We start from the raw sequence: 23,235 nt of genomic DNA, 5'->3' as shown, positions 1-23,235 counted from the left end.
TAAGTAGTTGCTGCTCTTAACAATTGCAACATAATAAAAAATAAAATAGACTATTTCATCCATTCTATTATGTCATAATCTGATCTGAGTAAACACGATAGGACACCTCATCTTATGCACTGCTCCTAGTGACACTCTCCAATAGATCCCCATCCTCCACCAGCCGGGAGGTAGGTAGGGGCGGATTGTTATCACTACTTGAAAGAGGGAGAAACTAAGGCTGAGAAAGGAGAATTGACTTGTCTTAGGTCACACAGCCAGTCCGTGGCAGAGTTGGGAATAGGACCCAAGAGCCCTGATTTTCAAACTAACCATCGGATCTTGAATTTCAGACATTGAATGACCTGACTAAAGTGCTCTCAAGTGAGTTCCAGACCAGCAAGAGTTCATAGTAATTATTCAGCAAGTATTTTAGGAGAACTGGAATGGTAGAGAAAATAATGAACTGCAGAGAAGCAGCAAAATTTGTCAAACATATGACTGGTTATGACTATTTACTTGGTCTTAAAAGAAAACAACAGGGACCTGAGTCTCCTCCCTGTCAATAACCCCCTGCTCAGCCAATCAGGGTAGAGACCGAGGGGCGGGAGGATGAGGGTTCTCACCAGAGAGCCCAAAGGATGGCCCAGGTCACCGCTGGGGATCACTGTCTGAGCACTATTTCAGCCCCACATTTTTCGGTGGACCTCCCACAATGGGAGTTGTAGCGCACCTCCCACGACACAGACACACCCCTCCTGGTGGTGGGAGGGGAACAGGGAAAGGACAAAAGTAGTAAGAGATGAAGAGAAAAGAGGGAGGGATGGAGGAAAAGGTAAAAGAAAAAGGACAAACCTTAATGTCCCCAGAGATTCTAAGGGACAAAATCCCAGGTGGGGAATAAAATTTGGCCACCTTAAGCTAGTGTTTTCCATGCCTAAAATTCAGCTGGCACCAGATGCAGCAGACTGAACAGGTTCCAAACCTCTCGGAGGCTCTTACCTTCTAAACAGGGACGTCAGTTTTCTAGTGAAATCAGGAAAAAGAAAGGAGAAAACTCAAAAGAGGTTCCTCCTGGTGGTCACATACATGAACCCAAATACTCTCTCAGACCTCAAAGAGAGATCTCGAGAAGGAGACTTGCTGAAGCAAAGCCACAGGGGTTTCTGAGGTTTCCCTGGCCCTGCGCCCCTGTCCTGCCTGGCTGATGTCAGCATCTCTCTGTGAGGTCACCACCTTCCCTGCACCTTTGGCCAATAGGCTGAGGTCCTGAAAAAGTCCTTTGTGATGTCACTGCCACACCCACCCCTCCCCTGCAGTGCTAATGTCCTGCCACAGGGCAGACACTTTGGAGGTTTGAGCTACTCCCTGTGGATCACCCCACTCAATGAGTGTTCATTCTAGGAAGCAAGCCGGCTAGACAGTAAAACAGCAGAGGCTGCTCCCAATGCTACACTCGGTTTCTCAGAAATGAGTAGACTTTATGGGCAGAAGAGACAGTTAGAGCATCTAATCTGACCCCCTGCATATCACAGGCCTCCTGTCCACCACAATAGCTACTTTTGGGGCAAACACATTCCGGAAAGGCATCTAGTCTTTATTAATGAAATCAAGAGATGGAGAACCCACCACTTTCCTTGGTAGCTTCTTCCTGTGTTCAATCATCCTCGCTGTTGAATATTTGTGCCTTATTTGTCATAGGAATTTGTCTCTTTTCACCTTCCAGCCATTGGGTCTTGTTCTGCCTTTCTCTGCTAGACTAGAGAGCCCTTTAATACCCAGTATTTTCTCTCCATTAAGGCACTTCAACACTTCAATGAAGTCCCCTTCAATCTTCTTTTGATAAGCTAAACAGGTTGACCTCTTTCAATAGCTCACTAGAAGGCATTTTTCTCCAGCCCTCAGAACATTTGGTGGCTCTTTGCTGCCCAGCTCCAATTTCTAGGACCATCTTTTTCAAAGGAGGACACCAACACTGGAGGCAGTATTCCAATAGCAGTCTCACTGCTGCTGTGTCACCTCCCTATCCTACTCACGGCTCTGCTCCTTCGTCTAATGATGGCTTTAGCCCTGTTCACCACAGCATCGCACTGGGAGCTCATGTTGAGTGGCTTCTCCACTCTGGCCCCTAAATCCTTTTCAGAGTCACTGCTTTCCTGGATACACGTCCCCATTCTGGAGGTGTGGCCGGCGTGCTTTGTTGCCACGTATAGGACCTTGCATTGGGCTCTGCTCAAATTTGTTTTCTTTGAATGGGTCCAGCTGGCCGAATGAGCCAGATCGCTCTGTATCACTGCCCTCTCCCCATCAGGAATTACCACTCTGCCTGTATTTTGTCACCCCCCAATCTTATCCGCAGTGATTGTATGTTTTCTCTCAATTCATTGATAACAATTATTTTTAAAAAATTAGTCCTTGAGAGCTTCTTCAGACCCTTAGTACCCAGGACCTGCTCCCCACATCACAGTGAGAAATGCTGTCCAGCCCTGCTGGTACATAGGGGATAAGCACAGAACAAACATACCTTTAGGAGCTGTGTTGTCCATAGGCTCTGTGGGGGTCAGCAGATTACAAACGCACGACAGACCTGTAGTGTAGACAGGTCCCAACTGTGTCTCGGTTTCCCACCCTGTAAAATGGGGAGAACAAACAAAACCTTGATTAGCTCCATTTGATAGCTGGGGAAACCGTGGCACCCAGCGGTGCAGAGACTCGCTCATGGTCCCAAAGCCAGGAATAGAAAACAGCAGATCTGATAGCCAGGCCTGGGATCTAACCCTGGTTTTCCTGGCCTTGCTGCTCTAAGTTTAGTCACAGCCTCCATGTCTTTTCCCCTGTGTCCCTTAACCCCACGTCACTGCAGAAGAGAGATTTTCTGGTAGCCAGCTGGCTCTCCTGCATGTGGATGTCGTTCCAAAAGACGTGCTCTGGCTCAGTCCCATGCTATGGTTGGCTGAAGGAACCACTTGGTGACATTCTAGGCCCTGAGTTATACAGGAGGGGCGACTAGATGCACATAATGGTCCTTTCTGACCTGAACCTATATCAATCGCTACATTTTCTGCTGCTAGGAAGAGAACTCTGGACCTATTTTCTCTCATTCGCTTTTAGTCAGAATAATTTCAATCCAGGCCAAAGGATTTCCTCTTCCATTGTGTCTTCAGCACCTTTGGGAACAACCAGTTACTGTTACCACAGGTTACCAGTTTCAACCTGTCCCAGGGTGAGATGGCCAGGAAAGATGTTGGAGCTCAACTGCACCTGGTCCAGGTGATGCAGCTCCCTAGGGTGAAGGGAATAAGTGTGGGGGTCACGTGACAAGACGCAGCCTGTGACTAGGACCCAGGCCTGCTGAGAGATAGAAGGGCAGCCTCTGCTCAGCCAGGAGAGAGACCCCAAGGGAAGCAGGCATGGGAGGGGCTTGGAGAGTCCTTCAAAGGTCAGGGACAAGCTGGGAAGGGGCCAGGCTGAGCATTAAGGACAAGGCCCTAGGAGGGAAAGACAGGGCAGTTTAGGAGATGGGGCAGATAGTCCAGTTGGTTTCGGCTCCCAGGACCAGACACCCAGAGGTGAAGGTGATTGTCGGGGCTTCTGTCCTTCTTCCCCAGTGTAGATTTGATAGTGGAGAAGACTGATGCCGTAAGGGGGAAGTGAGTTACCCCAAGGTCACCCAGTGAGTTTATATCACGAATGCATACTCGGAAGGATCGAATAGAAACATGGATTTTCCAGTCTCTTCTTTCTAGGAGTCCCCAGGGCTAAGGTAAAACCCCTGCTGCCCCTCCCCATTCTGCTCACCTCCAAGATGTGCTGGAGTTCGTCTGTGCTGGGGGGTGCTGTCAGCAGGATCGAGAGCTCGTCATCCATGTTCTCTGGGCAGGCCTTGCTCAGACCCTGCCAGCGGAGGGAGACCAGGGGTCAGGAGCCTGCATTAGCACCGGTGTGCCATTGACCAGGAGCTGGCTTAGGTAAGCGCCGCCTGGCCGGAGCTCGCACCCAGAAACCCTGCCCCAGGTCGGAACCCCCTCCCACACCCAAATTCCCTCCCAGTCCTCACACCCGGCACCCCAACCCCCTGCCCCAGGTCGGAACCCCCTCCTGTACCCTAATCCCTCCCAGACCCCACACCCCCACTCGCACCCCAATCCCCTACCCCAGCCCTGAGCCCACTCCCGCACCCAAACTCCCTCCCAGAGTCCGCACTCCAACCCTCTGCCCCAGCCCGGATCCCCCTCTGGCACCCCAAACCCCTAATCTCCAGCCCAATCCCAGAGCCCGCATCCCCACCGGAGCCCTCACCACTCCCTGCACTCCAACCCCCAGCCCCAGCCCAGTGAAAGTGAGTGAGGGTGTGAGAGCGAGCGACTGAGTGAGGTGGGCTGGGCTGGAGTGAGTTCGGGTGGGGCCTTGAGGAAGGGCATGAAAGGGGTTAGGTCAAGGGCATTTGGTTTTGTGCAAGAAGAAAGTTGACAACCCTACTTAAGGACCTTTGAAAAGCAGCCTCCTTTGCACCGCTCCTGATACCAGGGGCCAAGGCTCCCCCGGACATGAGAACCACAATAGGCCAGAGCAAAACGCTGCGTTAGAAATCGGAGCTCAGGCTGCCTAGCGAACGATAGCTGACAGACAGGAGATGTGGGAATTAAGGTTGTGCCTTCAGCCAGCAACTGGTGTTCATCCGTTTGCACCACACACACACCTGTAGGCAGGGCCACTATTTCCTTGTCTGTCTGCCTGTTTAGCGTCTCTCGGTCCTTACTGTGCCCATCACCGTGGTGTCTGAGTGGCAAACCAAGGGTTTGACGTGTGCATATGAAACTGCCTGACTGGAAGGACGTGGTTTGGTGTGGATCAGTGACTGCTGGGGCGATTGGTGGCAGAAGGCTCTGAGGGCCTGGCTCATTCCGACCTGGCTCATTCCAATGGCTTCTACAGCTGACAGCAGCCCAGTCTCCTGCCTGGGTCCGACGCAAACCAGGAAGTACAGGACCACTTTTAATAAGAGCAGCTCAAAAGATCTGAGCCCAGCCCTGCACAGATTTCCAGCTTAGGTTTGCATTTTCAGCAAAAGTTCTTCTTGATTATTTTCTCCCAACCCCCTTCTGCCTCCATAATAGCCAGCCACCCCGTCAGTCGCATCCTGGGGCGCTCCAGGGACAGCGTATGTGCGTGTATGTGTACGTCTGTATATATATGTATGTGTACATGTGCGTATGTGTGTACGTGTATGTGCACATGAGTGTGTGCACATGTGAGTGTGCGTGTGTATGTGTACATGCATGTGCACATGAGTGTGTGCACATGTGAGTGTGCATGTGTATGTGTGTACATGTACCCCAGTCAGATGTATACATCTGGATTTCCTTTGAAAGAATTTTCAAATTGAGCTGATCAAGTGCAATGGCAAAGCACCCAATTCCTCTGCCCCCCAACTGCCTTCGCTGCTTTAACGTACAACCTGCTCCGCTGACACCTCTGACTCCTGAAAGCCCTAACGCTCCCGGGGAGCAGGCCGTGCCCTGCCCTTCCCTGGCTGCCCCGGGTGTTACCTCGGAGGGAATCGTTCCAGATTCCAATGGGTGGCAGGTCCAGGGAAGAGCCTTATCTGGGGGAGGCTGTACCAGACCCGCCCGACCCAGGCAGGCTCCCAGGTACTCTCTGCTCGCAGCTGATAAGGCTCCTTAGCAGTTTCTCTCCAAACAAATTCCAGTTCAAGACACCTGAGAGCTCCACAGCAGGGCAGCATCCCCAGAGCGCAGCAGGGCGGGGGTTAGGGGGATCAGTCGGTAGCAGCACCTGTCCCTCGTACAGCAGGAGCGAGAAGTGCCAGCCTCTCTGCACAGAGCAGCAGCGTTCAGCCTGGGCCAGACGTGCTGCGGTGATGGGTAAGAGCGGGCTCGGAGAGCCAGAGGGTCTGTGGGGCAGCGCTGGGCCCTTCTGCTCCGCACTAGGGCCGGGTGGGCGTGTTCAGCTGGGATTGGAACCCACCAGCACTTGTGGGTGTGAATGTGGGGCTGGAACGCAACGTGGGGCGCTCCCACCTTGCCCGGGGGCAACTGGGGGGAAGGGCAGAGAGACACCTGGTCTGAGACCCCAGCTCCAGGGAGACAGTCACCCCAGCCCAGCTGGGTTAAATTGCTCAGCTGTGTGACAGCCCCCCCATCCCCAAGGAGTTCCCCCCCCGGTATGTCACAGCAGGGTAATGTGCGTACTGAACGGCAGGGGTTGCCAGAGACTGGCTGGGAGAGGCCTTTGGGGATGGAGGAAGCAGCACTAAGGTACATGCCAACCTCCCTACAGAGGAGGGGCCGTGCCCCGCAGGTGGGGGGCAGGGAACTGGGACACTGCGCGGTGGGTCATTGTCTGGCCCAGGCCCTTCCTAGCTGGAGGCCGAGGCATTTCCTTCAGGTGACCTTCCGCTGCAGCTGGGCCACGGGCCCCCATAGCCACTAGCCCAGCCAGGGATCCCAAGTGAGGATTGTCACGGCTGGCTCCTCCCTGCCGCCAGCAGCTCTTCACTGCCAGGGAATTCCTGAAATCCTGTGTGCCCCTCCCCCACCCACCTCCTGGGGCTGTGAGTGCCCCCCCCGGACAGCCCCTCCCCCGAGGTCTGAGTGCCCCTGGCCAGTCCCTCCCCTCAGCCCCCCCCCCCCACTTCCTGGGGCTCTGAGTGTCCTCAGCCTGTCCCCCTCCCACACCCCGTGGCTGAGTGACCTTGGCCAACCCCCGTCCCTTCAGGAGGAACTCCCAGTACCCACCCAGCCCCCACACCTCAGGGTTCCCCTCCCTGCGGCTCTGTGGCCATACCCCCCACCCCCCTGTCCGTGGGGCTCTCATTACCCACCCTTCAGGCCTTCCCAGGGCTCTCAGTGCCCCCCCAGCCCCAATCTCCATTTTCCCTTTCTCTCACCTACTCTCCCGCCCTTCCCTGCCCGGTTATTTCCATGGCACAGGAGTGTCTCTGTGGGGCGGGAACATTTCTCCAGGGCGAGTCCCAAACTCCTCAGCACCCGCCCCCCTCCTGGGAGTCTCTGTCCCAACGGGGCCGGTTCCTAGCGTCTCCTCTCTGCCCCGTGCATGCCTGGCCGGTGGCCGGCTGCCCAGCCAGACTGATGAGTGAGGGCGGCAGTGCCAGGCTGTGCTGGGCGAGGCGGGAGGGTCCAGCAGTCCCAGCTCTCGGTTGTGCTGTTCCCGGGCAGAGGGAACTGGGAGTCGCGGCTCCTGAAGGGCGGGTTTGTGTTCCCAGCTTCTCACCGGCTCTTCCCTTTTGCAGCTCCCCGGTGCCCTCGTCTCCTGCTCCTCGCCGGCCTGCTGGCCCTGTCAGCCCCAGTTCTCACCCTGGAAATACACAACCTGAACATCTTAAAGGGACCCACCCATGCAATCCGGAACATCCACCCAAAGCACCTGAAGGCAGGTGTGTCATGTGTCTGCTTCTATAGCCCTCCCCTCTGGCCCTAGGGATCCCTGCCAGCCCTGGGGCCCCAGGACGTCACTCACTGGCTGCCTGGGGATTATGGAGGCCTGAAGCCACTGGGAGAAATTACAATCCAACCGTAGCTCTCTATTCAAACCACGCTGAGCTCTTTGGTGGTTTGAGGGAGGGGAGGGAGGGAGGGAAGTTCGGAGGGGCACAGGGGCTGGCCCATTGCAGTGCAGGGAGCAGCATGGGACAAAGCCAGGAGGTGCTGGTTGCCTTGGGCAGCAGAGGGGGCGCGGAGGAGTGAACTGGTGCAGCGTGGGCCCGAGCCAGGCAGGGGCAGAGGGGATGAGATGGGGGTGCTCGGGCAGCAGGGCGACTGGTGCAGAATTAACACAGAGCTCGAGCTAGGCAGGGCAGGGCTGTGCAGAGCTGGAGGGGAGGCGCGGGGGCTGGAAGCTGCTGCAGGAGGAGCTGCAGAGCCAGGGAAGGGACTGGAAAGCACAAGTTGGTGTGGGCAGAGCCACGGGAGCGGGCGGTGAGTTTGGTGGCTGCATTTGGGCCAGACTGGAGAGGAGCAGACGGAAGTCAGGTAGAGCGGTGAGGGGGGTTTACAGAAGTGTGGGCAGAAGAACGGTTTGTCCTGGATGAGGGTTTCAGGGACACGGAGAAGGGGAGGCGAATGCACTGCTAACACTCTCTGGTGCTTGGGAGTCTCTGAAAACCCCTCATGTCACGCGGATCTCCCAATTCCTGTCCCTACAGATCAGGGGAAAGGGAACCTGCGGCACAGCCGAGCCAGTGACCCGCAGTTACCAGAGGCCCACGGTAAGAGTATCCCACGCTTCACCTATCCACGCCTTGCAGAAATGAGATGCAAGAACAACAAGAAGCAACAGAGAGTCCTGTGGCACCTTTAAGACTAACAGAAGTATTGGAGCATGAGCTTTGGTGGGTGAATGCCCACTTCATCAGACGCAAGATTCACCCACGAAAGTTTATGCTCCAATACTTCTGTTAGTCTTAAAAGTGCCACAGGACCCTCTGTTGCTTTTTACAGATTGAGACTAACATGGCTACCCCTCTGATATGAAGAACAACAAGAGTTATTCACACAGCTTCTCCCTGCAGGGCAGAACAAGGCATTGGGATGCATTGTCTGACCGGGCCATAGGGGAATCCCCAGGGATTATACAGGCCCCTGGGAGCAGGAACTCTGGTGACAGAGGGTGGGAGGGTGTGGGGGAAAGGGCTTGATACACACAGGCTGTAACGTGTCCTGCAGAGGAGAAGCTTTGGGTCATGATCTTTCTGCAGGAAAAGTGGCACCACTGATAGACTGTGTGGGATCCAGGACCCAGGGCTGTGACCCACTGGGCCATGTCCCTCACTACTGCAGGTGTGGGGAGTTTGCAGCCAAAATTTGGGATGAGTGGCAAGATCCTTTGACTCCACAGACTCCTCCTTTCCCTTGCAGCTGGTGTCGGTGGCCTCAGCACACACGCCCTGTTGGAGAGCCCTTGGCACAGGAGTTTGCTGAGAGCTGAGGGGGTGCAGAACCCGCTGCTGTAAGATACAGTCACCCCACAGGACACACGGTGCTGTTAGCTCGCAGTGTCCCACGCATCATGTCTGCCGTGTTAAACACCTCCCCGAAAACCCCTGCAGAGTATGAACAGGGGCCTGTTTGTCTTCTGGGAAACCTATGTGTGCACGTGCAAAGTAGCTAGTTAGAGAATAAACTGCCCAGGAGTGGGTGACAGGACTGTGCCAGCAGATTCGGGCTCAGTGTCTGCATCCCTTCTTTGACAATGGGCTGGCAAAGCATGCGGGGTGTCAGTGCAGACACTGCTGTCTGTGACACACCGGAGGGGCCCTTTCTCACTGACCCAGGGTGGGAAGAGCTGAGCAGGGTTCTGTTCCACGGGGTTTAGTGAAAGCGATCTCTCTCTTGTGCACAGTCTGGCCCAAGGACTGCAGCGAGATAACCTGGAACAGGGTCAGTGGCGTCTTCGTCATCCAGCCCACAGGATTCCACCAGATTGTCGTTTACTGTGACTTGAACAGCACCAGCGAGGGCTGGACGGTCCTCCAGCGGAACCGGCACGACACACAGATCACCTGGGCTGAGTCCTGGAGCACCTACAAGTACGGCTTTGGCAACGTGCAGGATGACTACTGGCTGGGGACGGAGTACATCTATCGGATCGCCAAGCAGAACGTCTACCAGGTCAGGTTTGTCATCCACGATTCATCCAGCACCATGAAATACGCAGATTACAACCTCTTTGGTCTGGAAGACGAGTCCAAAGGCTACAGGCTGAGGCTGGGCTCTTACACTGGGACTGCAGGGGACGCCATGACTTCAAACAATCCTACCACCGTGCATGACAACATGAAGTTCTCCACTAAAGACCTGGATTAGGACACTTACGGTGGGAACTGTGCGTCTAGCTATGAGGGGGGCTGGTGGTACTCGGCTTGTCATTCTGTTCGACTGAACGTCAAAGGGAGCATCACTTGGGGTAGTTTCTGTAGTGGGAACTGCCAAGCCTCCGCCATCCTCATCAAACCAGCGTCCTACTGTTAGTCACCCCTTCCCCACCCTCCTGTCTGCAGTGAGGCCAACCCCTGCTCCACGAAGGGAGGGAAAAGGGTCAGCGTGTGTCATGGCCAAACCTCACACCCAACTCGGAGGGGGAAGTATCATGTTTATCCAAAATGGGGCAACTTTCTCTTTTCTTTTCTTCCGTGCACTTTCCGAGCTAATCTCTGCTGGGCACTTGTGCTTTGCATTGACTTGACATAGTGATTTTCGTAATCAGAAGAATCATTTGCAAAACCTGCAGTATGCAGATGTAGAAGCTCCGGGGAGAGTAAATGCCTCGGATCCGTAGTGACTTTTCAGTGTCTTTTGCTCTCAGACTCATGGGCAGTTCCAGAGGTCACAGGGGTGGGGAAATCCAGAAACACAGAAGGGTTTTTATAAACACCCGCTCTACTGCTCATTAGCAGGGATTAAAGCTTCACATTAAAAAGGCATTTTAAATGTGGTGGCCCCGGTTGGTAACTTTCTTTTGCGTGCCACTTACTCTCTGCTGTGCTCTCGTGGGCACCGTACTGCGTAGATCCATTCCCAGTATTCTCAGCCGTCCTGCCTTGGGGGAGTTGGGCTGGTAGACCTGGCTGGGTTCCTTGCCCCACAGTCTTAGGGGTCTGTGGTTGCTGTGAGGGAATTTTCGGCAATGGCCTAGCAGGATTTGAAAGCCAGGCCTGCACGTCTGACGATATCTGGGTAGCTGCAGCATTGGCCTGAGGGGCCCTTTAATCAGTACCTTGAATTACTGTCCACGTGTGCAAGTAGGTCCTAGTCCAAAGCCAGTTGATAACAGACAATCTTCCATTGACTTCAGTGGGCGTTGGATCAGGCCCTAGTGTAGGGTTGTTGGGATGGGCCCGTTGCTGCCAACTGCACCAAGAGTAACTCCTTGGGCCACCAGTCCTTTCTCACGTTGGGGGGAGGAGAGACTGGGATGCTGGGAGAGGAGACTATGGGCTACCTGCTGTCGATACAATACCCAGAGAGAGCCTGTGGGGCAGACACGGGGTGTATTCCACTCCCACAGCAGGTGGAGCCGCTCCTCAGCCTGAGAATCAGGGCTCTGCCCCCAGCTTTGCCTGGCCATGTGCTTCGGTGAAGAGGTCACAGACCCAGGGGCTGTCTCCTGTAAGGGCTGTTGCTTGCTGGCCGCAGTAGGACACTCACATAGCAACAAGCAAAAATGGGGGAAGGGATTTTCCAAAGGTCACGAGTTACTTAGGAGCACAGAGCCCATTGAAAGTCAATGAGCAGGGCTGGATTTGGGAGTGGGCAACCGCCCAGGGTGCAATGGTCCAGGAAGGCTCCGTGGTCAGGGGACTGTCCATGCCCGTGGGACCCATGTGTGTGGGGAGGCCTGGGCAGTTGGAGAGCGGCGGCTGCTGGCCGGGCACCCAGCTCTGAAGGCAGTGCTGCCGTCAGCAGCAGCGCAGAAGGAAGGGTGGCATGGTAGGGTGTCTTGTCATCCTTCTGCAGGGAGTGGAGCTGGGGCGGCTGCGGCTGTGGCTGGGGCACGCAGCTCGAGCCTGTTCACCTCAGCCAATCTCCGGCCGAGCCAGTAGCCAGGCCCTCCCCATCCTCCTTGCCCGGCGCTCCAAAAGGCAGCGACCCCCGGCCACAGCGGGAGTCGACCTCACGGAGATCCTACCTGCTCCCTCACGGCTGCTGCTGCTCTATAGGGAGCTCATCCCCCCCACACCCTGGGGCCTGTCTGCTAGGGTTACCATATTTCCACAATCAAAAAAGAGGACGGGGGGGGAGCCCCGCTCTAGCCCTGCCCCCGCCCTGCCCCGCCCCCATCCACGCCCTCCCACTTCCCACCCCCTGACTGCCCCGCTCAGAACGCCCAACCCCCCCACTCCTTGTCCCCTGACTGTGCCATCCTGGGACCTCTGCCACTAACTGCCCCCTAGGATCCCACCGCCATCTAGCCTCCCTGCTTCTTGTCCCCCGACTGTCCCCTCCTGAGAACCCCCCACCCTAACTGCCCCCCTAGGACCGTACCTGTCCCCTGACTGCCCTGACCCTTATCCACACCCCCACCCCATATTCACACCCCTACCCCCAGATAGACCCCAGGGACTCCCATGCCCTATCCAACTGCTCCTTGCTCCCTGACAGGACCCCCAGAACTCCTGACCCATCCAACCCCCTCTGCTCCCTGCCTCCTTGACCCCTCTCCACACCCCTGCCCCCCTGACAGCTCCCCCAGAACCCCCGACCCATCTAACCACCCCACTCCCTGTCCCTGCCTGCCTCGACCCCTCTCCACACCCCTGCTTATACAGGGTAAACTCAGAAATTGTTTGCCCTCTATAACACTGATAGAGAGATATGCACAGCTGTTTGCTGCCCCCCCCCCCAGGTATCAATACATACTCTGGGTTAATTAATAAGGAAAAAGTGATTTTATTAAATACAGAAAGTAGGATTTAAGTGGTTCCAAGTAGTAACAGACAGAACAGAGTGAATTACCAAGTAAAATAAAATAAAACACGCATGTCTGAGTCTAATACAGTAATACAACTGAGTACAGATAAAAACCTCACCAGTTCCAGAATGCTCCTTTTTACAGACTAGTGTCCTTCTAGTCTGGATCCAGCAATCACTCACACTCCCTATAGTTACTGTCCTTTGTTCCAGTCTCTTTCAGGTATTATTGGGTGTGGAGAGGCTATCCCTTTAGCCAGCTGAAGACAAAATGGAGGGGTCTCCCAGGGGGTTAAATAGACTTTCTCTTGCGGGTGGAGACCCCCTCCTCTCTCCTATGCAAAGTCCAGCTCCAAGATGGAGTTCTGGAGTCACATGGGCAAGTCACATGTCCATGCATGAGTCAGTTTTTACCAGCCAAGCCACATTCCTGGGAAGGCTCTGATGTGGATTGGTATCTTCAAGTTCATTGTTGGCTGAAGTGGTTTTTGATTGGGCACCTAATTTGCACTTTTCTCAGGAAGCTGACCAAATGCTCTACTAGGCTAGTTAAAATCAAGCAAGTATACAGCCAATATTCCTAACTTCAAGTACAAAAATGATACATTCACACCAAGAGGATTAATAGGTTCAGTAGATCATAACCTTTACAGAGATATGTTACATGGCATATGTAGCATAAAACATATTCTAGTTATGTCATATATACATTCATAAGCACATTCCATAAAGCATTGGGGGGGGGGCACCATCACACAAGGAAATTGCTCCAGCTGGGCAAAACTTTTTCCATCAGAAATGTGGTTTCGGGGAAAGCAAAATTTTCTGTGGGAAAAAGTCAACTTTGTTGCAATGGCAAATACGGCAGGAGAGGGGGCAGCATGAGAGCTGAACAGGCCGTTTGCTCATGTACACACAGCACAAGAGAGAAACACAGGAGAATGGATCTGCTCTGCTCCGGGCTGGGAATTGCTTTGTTTGTTCTCTAGAGAAGGGAATGCAAACTGTTCAGCAATCCCTCCCCACAACCCGTAAGAAAAGTTAATGCTGAACGTGTGTCAGTGGGGCCATCTACCGTCCAAAGCAATACTACATTTTCTGGACAAAACAATGAGGCCTTTGGACACCGAACGTCAGGAAGTCTGGAGACGGACAATGAAAGGAACCCAGCACCGCCCCACTGGTCTAGGACCTTCCACTCCAGCAGTCTGACACCGGCCACTCAACTTTGTCCCCTGAAACTGACAACACGTCCAACTAGTTTCCTTGCCTCAACTCCCATTGCTCTGCAACCTGCACTGCAGAGCTTCCTAAAAACGTCCCTTGTCCAGCCGTGCATCCCACCCCGTTTCCAGGGCTGTTCACAGACCAAAGGGCAGCCTGGCCAGAGGGCAGAGCAGCCAGGCTAAGCCTGTGGAGTGACCCCGGTGATGTGACCGGGGGGAACTGGCTGAATCCCTGAATTGTCCGTTTCCAGACTTTGTGCAGTTTGGGGCTTGAGAAGCTGCAGTAGTTCTGTGCAGAAAGTGCATTTAGGGGCCGTTAACTAGACCGTTCTGCATTGATGCCCACACGACCCCTCCTTCCGTGCACTACCCTCCCCTCGTCCCTCCAGGCTCCCGCCCCGCTGTGCCTTTCTAAGGGGCTGAGGGGTTTAATCACAGAACTCTTGTTTTACTGCTTCAAAGGAACTAGTTTATTTGGCCATGTAGCAGATCGCTGACTCACTGGCGCGGCGCCTCCTGCTGGTCATCCAGGAATTAGTTCAATTCCAGCACTAGGAGCGCCTCCTGCTGGCCGGTGTCTCTCCTGCTTCAGGCCCCCATGTCCCTCACAGACCCCAGTGCCCCTTACCTTGGGGTGCTGTCCCAAAGCAGTGCCCCCACACTCTGGCTCTCCCTTCCCAGGGGAACCCTCTCCCCCATGCCCACCTTGCCTCAGTGGCTACTGCCAGTCGTCATCTAGCCCCCTTTCTCTGGGGCAGACTGCATAGGGTTACCACATGTCCGGTTTTTCCCAGACATGTCTGGCTTTTCGGCAATCAAACCCCCGTCCGGGGGGAATTGCCAAAAAGCTGAACATGTCCAGGAAAAATACCGGCTGGGCACTTCCCCTCCCGCGGCTGCTTTGCTCCTCCCCGGACTCAGACTTCGGCTCTGTTTAAGAGCCAAGATGCCCGAGCCAGCGCTACCGGCTTCGGGCAGCCCCCTTGCCTCCGGACCCCAGCTGTCGGAGCAGAGCAGCTGGAGCCGGGGAGGGGAAGTGCCCGGCCGGCGGCTGGGGTCCGGAGGCATGGGGCTGCCCGAAGCCGGTAGCGCTGGCTCGGGCAGCTTGGCTGTTAAACAGAGCCGAAGTCTGAGTCCAGGGAGGAGCAGAGCAGCTGGAGCCCAGGAGAGGAACTGCCCGGCCAGGGGCGCAGGGTCCGGAGGCATAGGGGTTGCCCAAAGCCCGAGCGCTACCGGCTTCATGGTTGGCCGGTCAGCCTCCAGACCCTGCGCCCCCAGCTGGGCGCTTCCCCTCCCGGGCTCCAGCTGCGCTGGGGAAGCTCCGGCCGGGGGCGCAGGGTCTGGAGGCTGCCCGGCAAACCGTAAAGCCGGTAGCGCTCGGGCAGCCCTTTTCGCGTGGCTGGGAGGGAGGAGGGGGAGTTAGGGCAGGGACTTTGGGGAAGGGGCGGAGTTGCGGCGGGGCCGGGGGTGGGAAAGGGGCGGGGCCGGGCCCATGGAGTGTCCTCTTTTTTTATTTTTTAAATATGGTAACCCTAAGACTGCATCTGTCATGGCCACTCATCGCTGCCAAGGGGGTTGGATCAGCTGCTTCTGCCTATGCCCAGGTGGCACCTCTGCAGCCCCAGTACCACCCTGGGCCTTACCAAGCCTCTGCCTGGGGAATTGCCAAGCTGGAGCTCCCCAGCTCCTCTTGCCCATCCCCAGCCCTGCTCTGTTTCAGGTCCCCTGTGCTCTCCGGCAGCCAGGCCCTTCCCACTCCCAGCCCGGTACTGCGACCCCGGCTCCTGGCCCGGCCGCGCGCCCGGCTCCCGGCATGGCACCGCGACCCCGGCTCCCGGCATGGCATCGCGACCCCCGCCCGGCACCGCGGGCCCGGCTCCCGGCCCGGCACCGCGAGCCCGGCCCCCGGCCCGGTACTGCAACCCCGGCTCCTGGCCCGGCCGCGCGCCCGGCTCCCGGCATGGCACCGCAACCCCGGCTCCCGGCACGGAACCACGACCCCCGCCCGGCACCGTGCGCCCGGCTCCCGGCACGGCCTCGCAACCCCGGCTCCCGGCACGGCACCGCGACCCCCGCCCGGCACTGCGGGCCTGGCTACCGGCCCGGCACCGCGCCCCCGACCCGGCTCCCGGCCCGGCACCGTGAGCCCGGCCCCCGGCCCAGTACTGCGACCCCGGCTCCTGGCCCAGCCACGCGCCCGGTTCCCGGCATGGCACCGCAACCCCGGATCCCGGCACAGCACCGTGACCCCCGCCCGGCACCGCGGGTCCGGCTCCCGGCCTGGCCCCGCGCCCCCGGCCCGGCCCCCGGCCCGGCTCCCGGCCCGGCGACCCCGGCCCCACGGGCCTGGCCCCCGGCCCAGTACTGCGACCCCGGCTCCTGGCCCGGCCGCGCACCGGGCTCCCGGCATGGCACCACGACCCCGGCTACCGGCATGGCACCGTGACCCCCGCCCGGCACCGCGGGCCCGGCTCCCGGCCTGGCCCCGTGGGCCTGGCCCCCAGCCCGGTACTGCAACCCCGGCTCCTGGCCCGGCCGCGCGCCCGGCTCCCGGCATGGCACCGCAACCCCGGCTCCCGGCACGGCACCGCGACCCCCGCCCGGCACCGTGCGCCCGGCTCCCGGCACGGCCTCGCAACCTCGGCTCCCGGCACGGCACCGCGACCCCCGCCCGGCACTGCGGGCCCAGCTCCCGGCCCGGCACCGCGCCCCGAGCCGCGGCTCCCGGCCCGGCCCCGCGACCCCGGCCCCCGGCCCAGTACTGCAACCCCGGCTCCTGGCCCGGCCGTGCGCCCGGCTCCTGGCATCGCACCGCGACCCCGGCTCCCGGCACGGCACCGCGACCCCTGCCCGGCACCGCACCGGCCCCGGCCCCGCACCCCCGGCTCCTGCCGAGCACCGCCGGCCCCGGCCCGGCCCCGCACCACCAACCCCAGCCCCAGAGGCCCCGGCCGAGCACTGCCGAGCCCTCCGTCCCTCCTGATTTTCCCGGACATGTCCGGTTTTTGGGGATTTCCCCCCGGATGGGGATTTGAGCCCCCAAAAGCCGAACATGTCCGGGAAAATCCGGACGTATGGTAACCCTAAGGTAATGAGCCGATGGAGCTGTTTTGCCAAAGGGATCCGTTTTGGGTGCTGTTGGGCAGGGGCGGCTCTAGGCACCAGCAAAGCAAGCACGTGCTTGGGGCAGCCCATTTGCAGGGGCGGCAGGGATCCAGCCTGGGAGCTGAGAACCAACAGGGGGTCCTAGGAGCTGTAGTTCCTTGGTTAGCTCCCTTCCTATAGAGCTAGCCCTGGAGCAGGGAAAGAACTACATTTCCCAGCATTCCTTTGGCCACTACCAACAGGAAAGAGGGGGAGGGAGGGAGGGAGGTAAGACCTCATGCTGCAGCCTGCTATGAATGGAGAGCTGCACTCTGAAGGGTAGGGATACCATATTTTAACATTCAAAAAATAGGACAGTCCACAGGGAGGGTAGCCCCCCCCGCCACCATCCACCTCCTCCAACTGCCCCCCACAGAAACCCCAACCCATCCAACCCCCCCTGCACCCTGTTCCCTGATCACCCCCTCCCGGGACCCCTCTCCCTAACTGCCCCCCAGGACCCCACCCCCTATCTAAGCCTCCCTTCTCCTTGTCCCCAACTGCCCCCTCCTGAGACCGCCCCAACTTTCCCCCTAGGACCCCACCCCCTACCTGTCCCCTGACAAACTCCCGGGACTCCCATGCCTATCCAACCGCTGCCTGTCCCCTGACTGCCATCCCAACCCCTGACCCATCTAACCCCCCCTTCTCCCTGCCCCTGACTGCCCCCCCAAACCTCCGCCCCATCCAACCCCCCAGCCCCCTTATCATGCCACTCAGACCAGCCTGTCTGGCTCCGCGCAGTGCCAGACACACTGCTGCATACATGCTGCCGTGCTCCCCTGCGGAGCCACAGCTCCCCCCCGCACCTGCCTTCCAGATTTGAACACCTCAAAATTCAGGAGTGCTCAAGCTCAGTTTGGGCAGCTGTTACTTCATTTCTCCCAAATCAAATCTACTGATCCACTGTAACTTGCTGTAGAAAAAGTAGGATAAAACTGAGCAAGAAATGCTTCCCAGTGGTTATTAGGACTGGAATTGCTATTTTCAACAGCCATTGCCTTTTTGTTCGTTTGTTTGTTTGTTTGTTTAAAAGGAAGACAGTGATATTGCATTGGCAAATTCCCCATAGAAAGAAAGAGTGGAAGAAAAGAATAATAAAGGCACCTCAACTTTTCCTCATTTATGTATGTCAGTCTTATAATATGCATCCAGATATCCTCCAATCACACAAGCTGAAAATCGTTCCACTTTACTGCAGTTCTGTAACCATATGGGAACCAATCCTGTCTGTGTTCTGTGCACATGTAAAATTCATGCTGAATGACCTGCCGTGGGAACGAGTTACCAGTGACCCAGGGCTGCAGCGGAAGGAGGTGCAGGTGGGGGAGGGGAGGAGAGAGCCCAGGGCTGGGGCGGCAGGAGGTGTGTGTGGGGGGCAATGAGGGAGCCCAGAGCTGGGGCGGCAGGGGGTGGGGAGAACCCAAAGCTGGGACAGCAGGGGGGTGCAGCGAGGAGCCCAGGGCTGGGACGGGGGGCAGCCAAAAATTTTTTTGCTTGGGGCGGCAAAAAACCTAGAGCCGGCCCTGCTGTTGGGTACAGTTCACGATAGTGTTGAGTGCAGGGGTGCTGAAGTGCTGTTATCCGTATGAGTAAAGGGTGGCAGAACCAATGGGAGATTAATGCACAGGCCCACAGGGCCCGTGCCTAGGGGCGCCAGCCAATTTGGGGGCCCCTGCAGGAGCGCCGGAACCTGTGCAGAAGTGAGGGTGCCACTGGCTCCAGAACTGTGGCCCCGCTTGTCCTCTTCCCCTGTGGCTCTGTCCCCTGCCAGGCTGGAAGCTGGAGCCTGGCTGTGGTAAGAGGCGCCCAGGGAGCCGGGGCCAGTTGTGGGGAGCCCTGGCCCCTCCACCTGCCCAGGGTGGGGGCCAGGGAGCCTGAGAGCAGCCCACAGTCTGTATCCCCAGGGTAGGTGGAGAGTCCGGGCCTCCCCACTGTGACTTGGGCTACCTGGGCAGCTCTTACCACAGGCCAGCTTCCGGCCAGGCCTGGGAGTGGAGCCTTGTGGGGGAAGAGGAGGACCAAGAGGCAGGACCCCATGGTGAGGGGAGCTGGGGAGACCAAATGTTCTTTGTACCCAGCTCCCCAATAAACCTTAATCGGCCTCTGGGTGGTGTGGGCAGAGCCACGGGAGCGGGCGGTGAGGTTGGTGGCTGCATTTGGGCCAGACTGGAGGGCAGCGGCCAGGAGCCAGGTAGAGCAGCTAAGGGGAGTCTGGGTTAGTCGAAGTCATGACACCCGCACTGGATGGATCAGGAGCAGTGCTTTGAGGACTGGCCCTGCCGCCATAGCCCTGATTGGCTGGGGATGGGCACACAGGAGAAGCTGGCCTCCCGCCCCGTCCCTCAGAGCCCTGGCTGGCTGGAGAGCTGGCAGGAAATCCTGCCTCTCCTGCCTGCTGCCAGCCCTTCTCCCACCCTTCGAGAAGGGGCTGTCGGAGAGACATGTGCTGTCCCTGCAGGGACACAGCAGGGCCCAGGGGAGCCTGAGCTCAGGGCTGGGAGCTGGGCCCAGGGAGCCTCCCTGCGCATGTGCGAACGGGCCCTGGCCCAGAGGGAAGGAGCCTGTTGGTGCCCGATGCAGGCAGAGCCTATCAGGCCTCTGGGACTGGTGCCCGGCCCCCTCCTGCTGATGGTTCTTGGCAGCGACGCGGGGCTGTGGCCAGGCTGAGGAGGGTACCAGGGTGGGTCTCTGCTCTGGAGGGATTCTGGGTGAATTCCTGCCTCCCCGCGGGTGTCAGAGTTTGGAGCAATCCAGCAGGGAGAGGCGCCCCAGTGCCCAGCGATAACTGAGGCCTACAGCTGGGCCAGCGGAGGGACAGGGAGGCGAATGTGCTGAGAATACGCCCAGCTGTGGAGCTGGGAATATCCTCTGTAAAGCCCTCACGTCACTCGGCTCTCTCCTCCCCACACAGATCAGGGGAAAGGGAGCCTCCGGCGCAGCAGAGCCAGTGACATGCGGGTAGCCCAGGGTAAGTGGTAAGTGTGTCCCGCTTGCATTGTCCCCCCTCACAGGGGTGACACACACACACACACACACACACACTGCAGAGATCTGGGAGCAGAGTGCCAGTGGTGAGAATTCCCTCAGACACAGCTATGGGGACATCAGTCTGGCGCGAGGCTAGAGACCAGAGCTCACCTCCAGGACTCCTCAGCGCAGCCTGATCTGGCCAAGATGCAGCTGCTATTCCTCGGTGGAGGAGTTGGGAAGGAGGCCAAGGAAAGTTTTTATGGAAACTCCACTGTGATCATAACTCTTAGCGGGGTTTTGTTCCATGACGTTTTGTTCTTGACAACTTGTTTCGTTTTGCCCACAGCCTGGCCCAAGGACTGCAGCGAGATAACCTGGAACAGGGTCAGTGGCGTCTTTGTCATCCAGCCCACAGGACTCCATCAATTCGAGGTCTACTGAGAGCTGAACAGCACCAGTGAGGGCTGGACGGTTCTCCAGCGGAACCGGCACAACACACAGATCACCTGGGCTGAGTCCTGGAGCACCTACAAGTACGGCTTTGGCAACGTGCAGGATGACTACTGGTTGGGGACGGAGTACATCTATCGGATCGCCAAGCAGAAGGTCTACCAGGTCAGGTTTGTCATCCACGATTCATCCGGCACCATGAAATACGCAGACTACAACCTCTTCGGTCTGGAAGACGAGTCCAAAGGCTACAGGCTGAGGCTGGGCTCTTACACTGGGATTGCAGGGGACGCCATGGCTTCATACAATCCTAGCACCATGCATGACAACATGAAGTTCTCTGCTAAAGACCTGGATCAGGACACTTCCAGTGGGAACTGTGTGTCTAGCTCTGGTGGGGGCTGGTGGTACTCGGCTTGTCATTCTGTTCGACTGAACATCAAAGGGAGCATCACTTGGGGTAGTTTCTGTAGTGGGAACTGCCAAGCCTCCGTCATCCTCATCAAACCAGCGTCCTACTGTTAGTCCCCCCTTCCCCACCCTCCTGTCTGCAGTGAGGCCAACCCCTGCTCCACGAAGGGAGGGAAAAGGGTCAGAGTGTATCATGGCCAAACCTCCCGCCCGCTTTCACAGGCCTTGCTGGGGGAAGTATCAGAGTTACCCAGGAAACGGGGACACTTTCCTTCTCCTCTCCCTCCCTGCAGACTTTCTGAGCTTTTTTCCAGTGGGCCTTTCTCCGCTGGGCTGACTCCCATGCACCAGCGTTCGGCTGGAGTGACTCTTCCGCGTCATTTTAGCTCGGCGATGCGATGAGCAGGCCTAGAGGTCACTGGAAAGGTGAAATCCCAAGCATGGCGGGAGCTTCTCAAACACCCTCTGCATGGCCCTGCCTCGGGATCCAGGCTTTGAAATAAACACACACTTCTAAGCAGTGAGGTCTGCAGATGGTAATTCTGTGCCCTGCTGTCACTGTCTCTCCGGGTGCTCCCATGGGCACCACGCTGCTGGAGAACATGCCTGGCGTTACCAGGTTCACAGGCAGAGCATACGGGGCTGCTGGGATGGGTCTGCAAGAGTAAATCTCCAGGCCACCAGCCCTTCCATTTGGGGCGGGGAGGAGGAGAGACTGGGGCCAGAGGGATTTTCTGGGGGAGGAGAAAGAGGGGATGTGAGCGGGAGGAGAGACTTGGGCCCTTAGTGCTGGGAGAGAGGAGTCCTTGGGCCCCCTGCCCTCCGGACCACATCCAGAGAGCCTGTAGGGCGGAGGCAGCGTCCATCCCACTCCCACTGCAGGCGGAGCCGCTCCTCGCCTGAGACTGAAGGCTCTGCCCGCAGCTCTGCCTGGCCACGTGCAGACTCCTGGAGCAGGAGTGCGGTGCCTCATACCAGGGCATCCTGTGGCAGCCCCCATCTATGGGGTATCACGCTGGGCCTAAATGCTGCGGCCAGGTCCCTGGATTCTGCAGCACTTCATTTAAATTAAAGAATGGTGCCCAGGGGCTGGGGCCGAGGGCATCTTCGTGGGGTTGGACCTTGCTGGCTGGAGCCATGTGCCAGCAGGGACCGGGTGGGGAGGCCCCAGACCACTGGGCCGAATGCATCCCACTGCTTGTGTGGTAAAATGCAGCCTGTTTCCCCAGCTAGCACATGGTCCCATGGCAGCTTGCACACTAGTTAGCTAGGAGTCTGGCCGCACCCCTTGGCGGAGGACAATGCCCCTATGGCGGCCCGCAGGCCTGGTGCAAGGACTGGTCCCTTTCCCTAGTGCTGTCTGGGCCCAAGGTAGGAACCCTGCCCCACTCCTGCACAGACAGGGGGAGGGGAGGAAAGAGGCCCCTGGTGCTCCCATGCCACCTAGCACAGGGCCTGGCTCTTCATCTCTACATCCGTCCTGCCCCTGCAGTCAGCAGGGCCCAGTTTTCTGAAGGGATCAGTGCCCCCTCCCTCGGCATCACCGTGGAGCTGCTCCGTGTAACACCATCATTCAGCTTGTGCCGATCAATCCTTTCATAGGAAACATTTGAAAATGCTTTGAAATCTCCCGGCTCCCTCCCAATCCGGGGCTCCTGGCCGGCCCCTGCCTGTCGCCACGGGCAGGTTCTCACACTCCCCTCAGAGCACACGGGGGGATGGGGACCTGGGACGTTAGACAGTGGTCTGGCCAGCGAAATCCCTGTTCTTTGTTCCTGAGCCGCACCTGGCACTGATGCCAGTCCCATTCCCAGGCCGTGAGCTCACACGCAAGCTGCCAACAGAAAAGGGGCATGTTCATCTTCCCTCTTCAGCAGCATTGGCTGATCCCACTGCGCCCTGCAGAGCCACAGTGAGCCAGGGATGCTGGCTGGGCAGCACGGGGTGTGGGCTGGGCCCTGGGAGACAGGCCATGGGCGGAGCAGGGGTGGGGGCAGGCAGGGCTAAGCAGGGCTCTGGAAATCTGTGGGGAGGATGTCTGTGTGTAGGGGGATGGACGGGGGAGCCTGACTGTGGGATTGGCCTGAGCTGGGAATCTGGGCTGGGCAACAGTGACTGTCTCCACAGTAAGGCAACTAGGGCTTCCCATAGGGCTGTGCCAGGGAACAGAGGCTGCAGCTTCAAGCAACCATGCAGGGGGCTCCCCAGAACCACAGGTTCCCCCACAACCCTGGTCCAGTCCTCCAGACACTCCTCCCCCAATGCTCTTCTCTCCCATAATTCCCCTTATCCCGGTCACCACCTTGCCCCCACGTTCCCAATCGCCCCGCCTGGCTCCCCAGCTCCCCTCCCCTCTGGGCTGCTGTGAGCGCGGAGCCGCGGAGCGTGCTCTTAGCTGGCTGCTCCAGGGACACTGTCCTGGCAGAGGGAACTGGGAGTCGCGGCTCCTGAAGGACGGGTTTGTGTTCCCAGCTTCTCACCGGCTCTTCCCTTTAGCAGCTGCCCGGTGCCCTCGTCTCCTGCTCCTCACCGGCCTGCTGGCCCTGTCAGCCCCAGTTCTCACCCTGGAAATACACAACCTGAACGTCTTAACGGGACCCACC

The 23,235-nt window shown here is 58.0% G+C and overlaps 1 protein-coding gene and 1 pseudogene across 1 annotated transcript; both read left to right on the top strand.

The window, feature by feature from the left end:
• The first annotated feature begins 5,689 nt into the window (after nucleotides 1-5,689).
• On the top strand, nucleotides 5,690-10,448 carry LOC135974752 (fibrinogen-like protein 1-like protein). Its single transcript, XM_065563278.1, has 4 exons — nucleotides 5,690-5,864; nucleotides 7,253-7,396; nucleotides 8,165-8,227; nucleotides 9,361-10,448. The coding sequence occupies exons 1-4, from the start codon at nucleotides 5,861-5,863 to the stop codon at nucleotides 9,822-9,824; spliced, it is 675 nt and encodes a 224-aa protein (XP_065419350.1). The 5' UTR covers nucleotides 5,690-5,860; the 3' UTR covers nucleotides 9,825-10,448.
• A 6,576-nt stretch (nucleotides 10,449-17,024) lies between these two features.
• On the top strand, nucleotides 17,025-21,723 carry LOC135974751 (fibrinogen-like protein 1-like protein; annotated as a pseudogene).
• Nucleotides 21,724-23,235: the final 1,512 nt, after the last annotated feature.

This window comes from Chrysemys picta, chromosome 12 (genome assembly GCF_011386835.1).
Source record: "Chrysemys picta bellii isolate R12L10 chromosome 12, ASM1138683v2, whole genome shotgun sequence".
NCBI lineage: Eukaryota > Metazoa > Chordata > Testudines > Emydidae > Chrysemys > Chrysemys picta.
This window is presented reverse-complemented; position numbering and strand designations above follow the sequence as displayed.

Coding starts and splice junctions, on each gene's coding strand:
- LOC135974752 (XM_065563278.1), top strand. Junction 7,397..8,164: donor CCCAAAGCACCTGAAGGCAG/GTGTGTCATGTG, acceptor CTGTCCCTACAG/ATCAGGGGAAAGGGAACCTG. Junction 8,228..9,360: donor GCAGTTACCAGAGGCCCACG/GTAAGAGTATCC, acceptor TCTTGTGCACAG/TCTGGCCCAAGGACTGCAGC.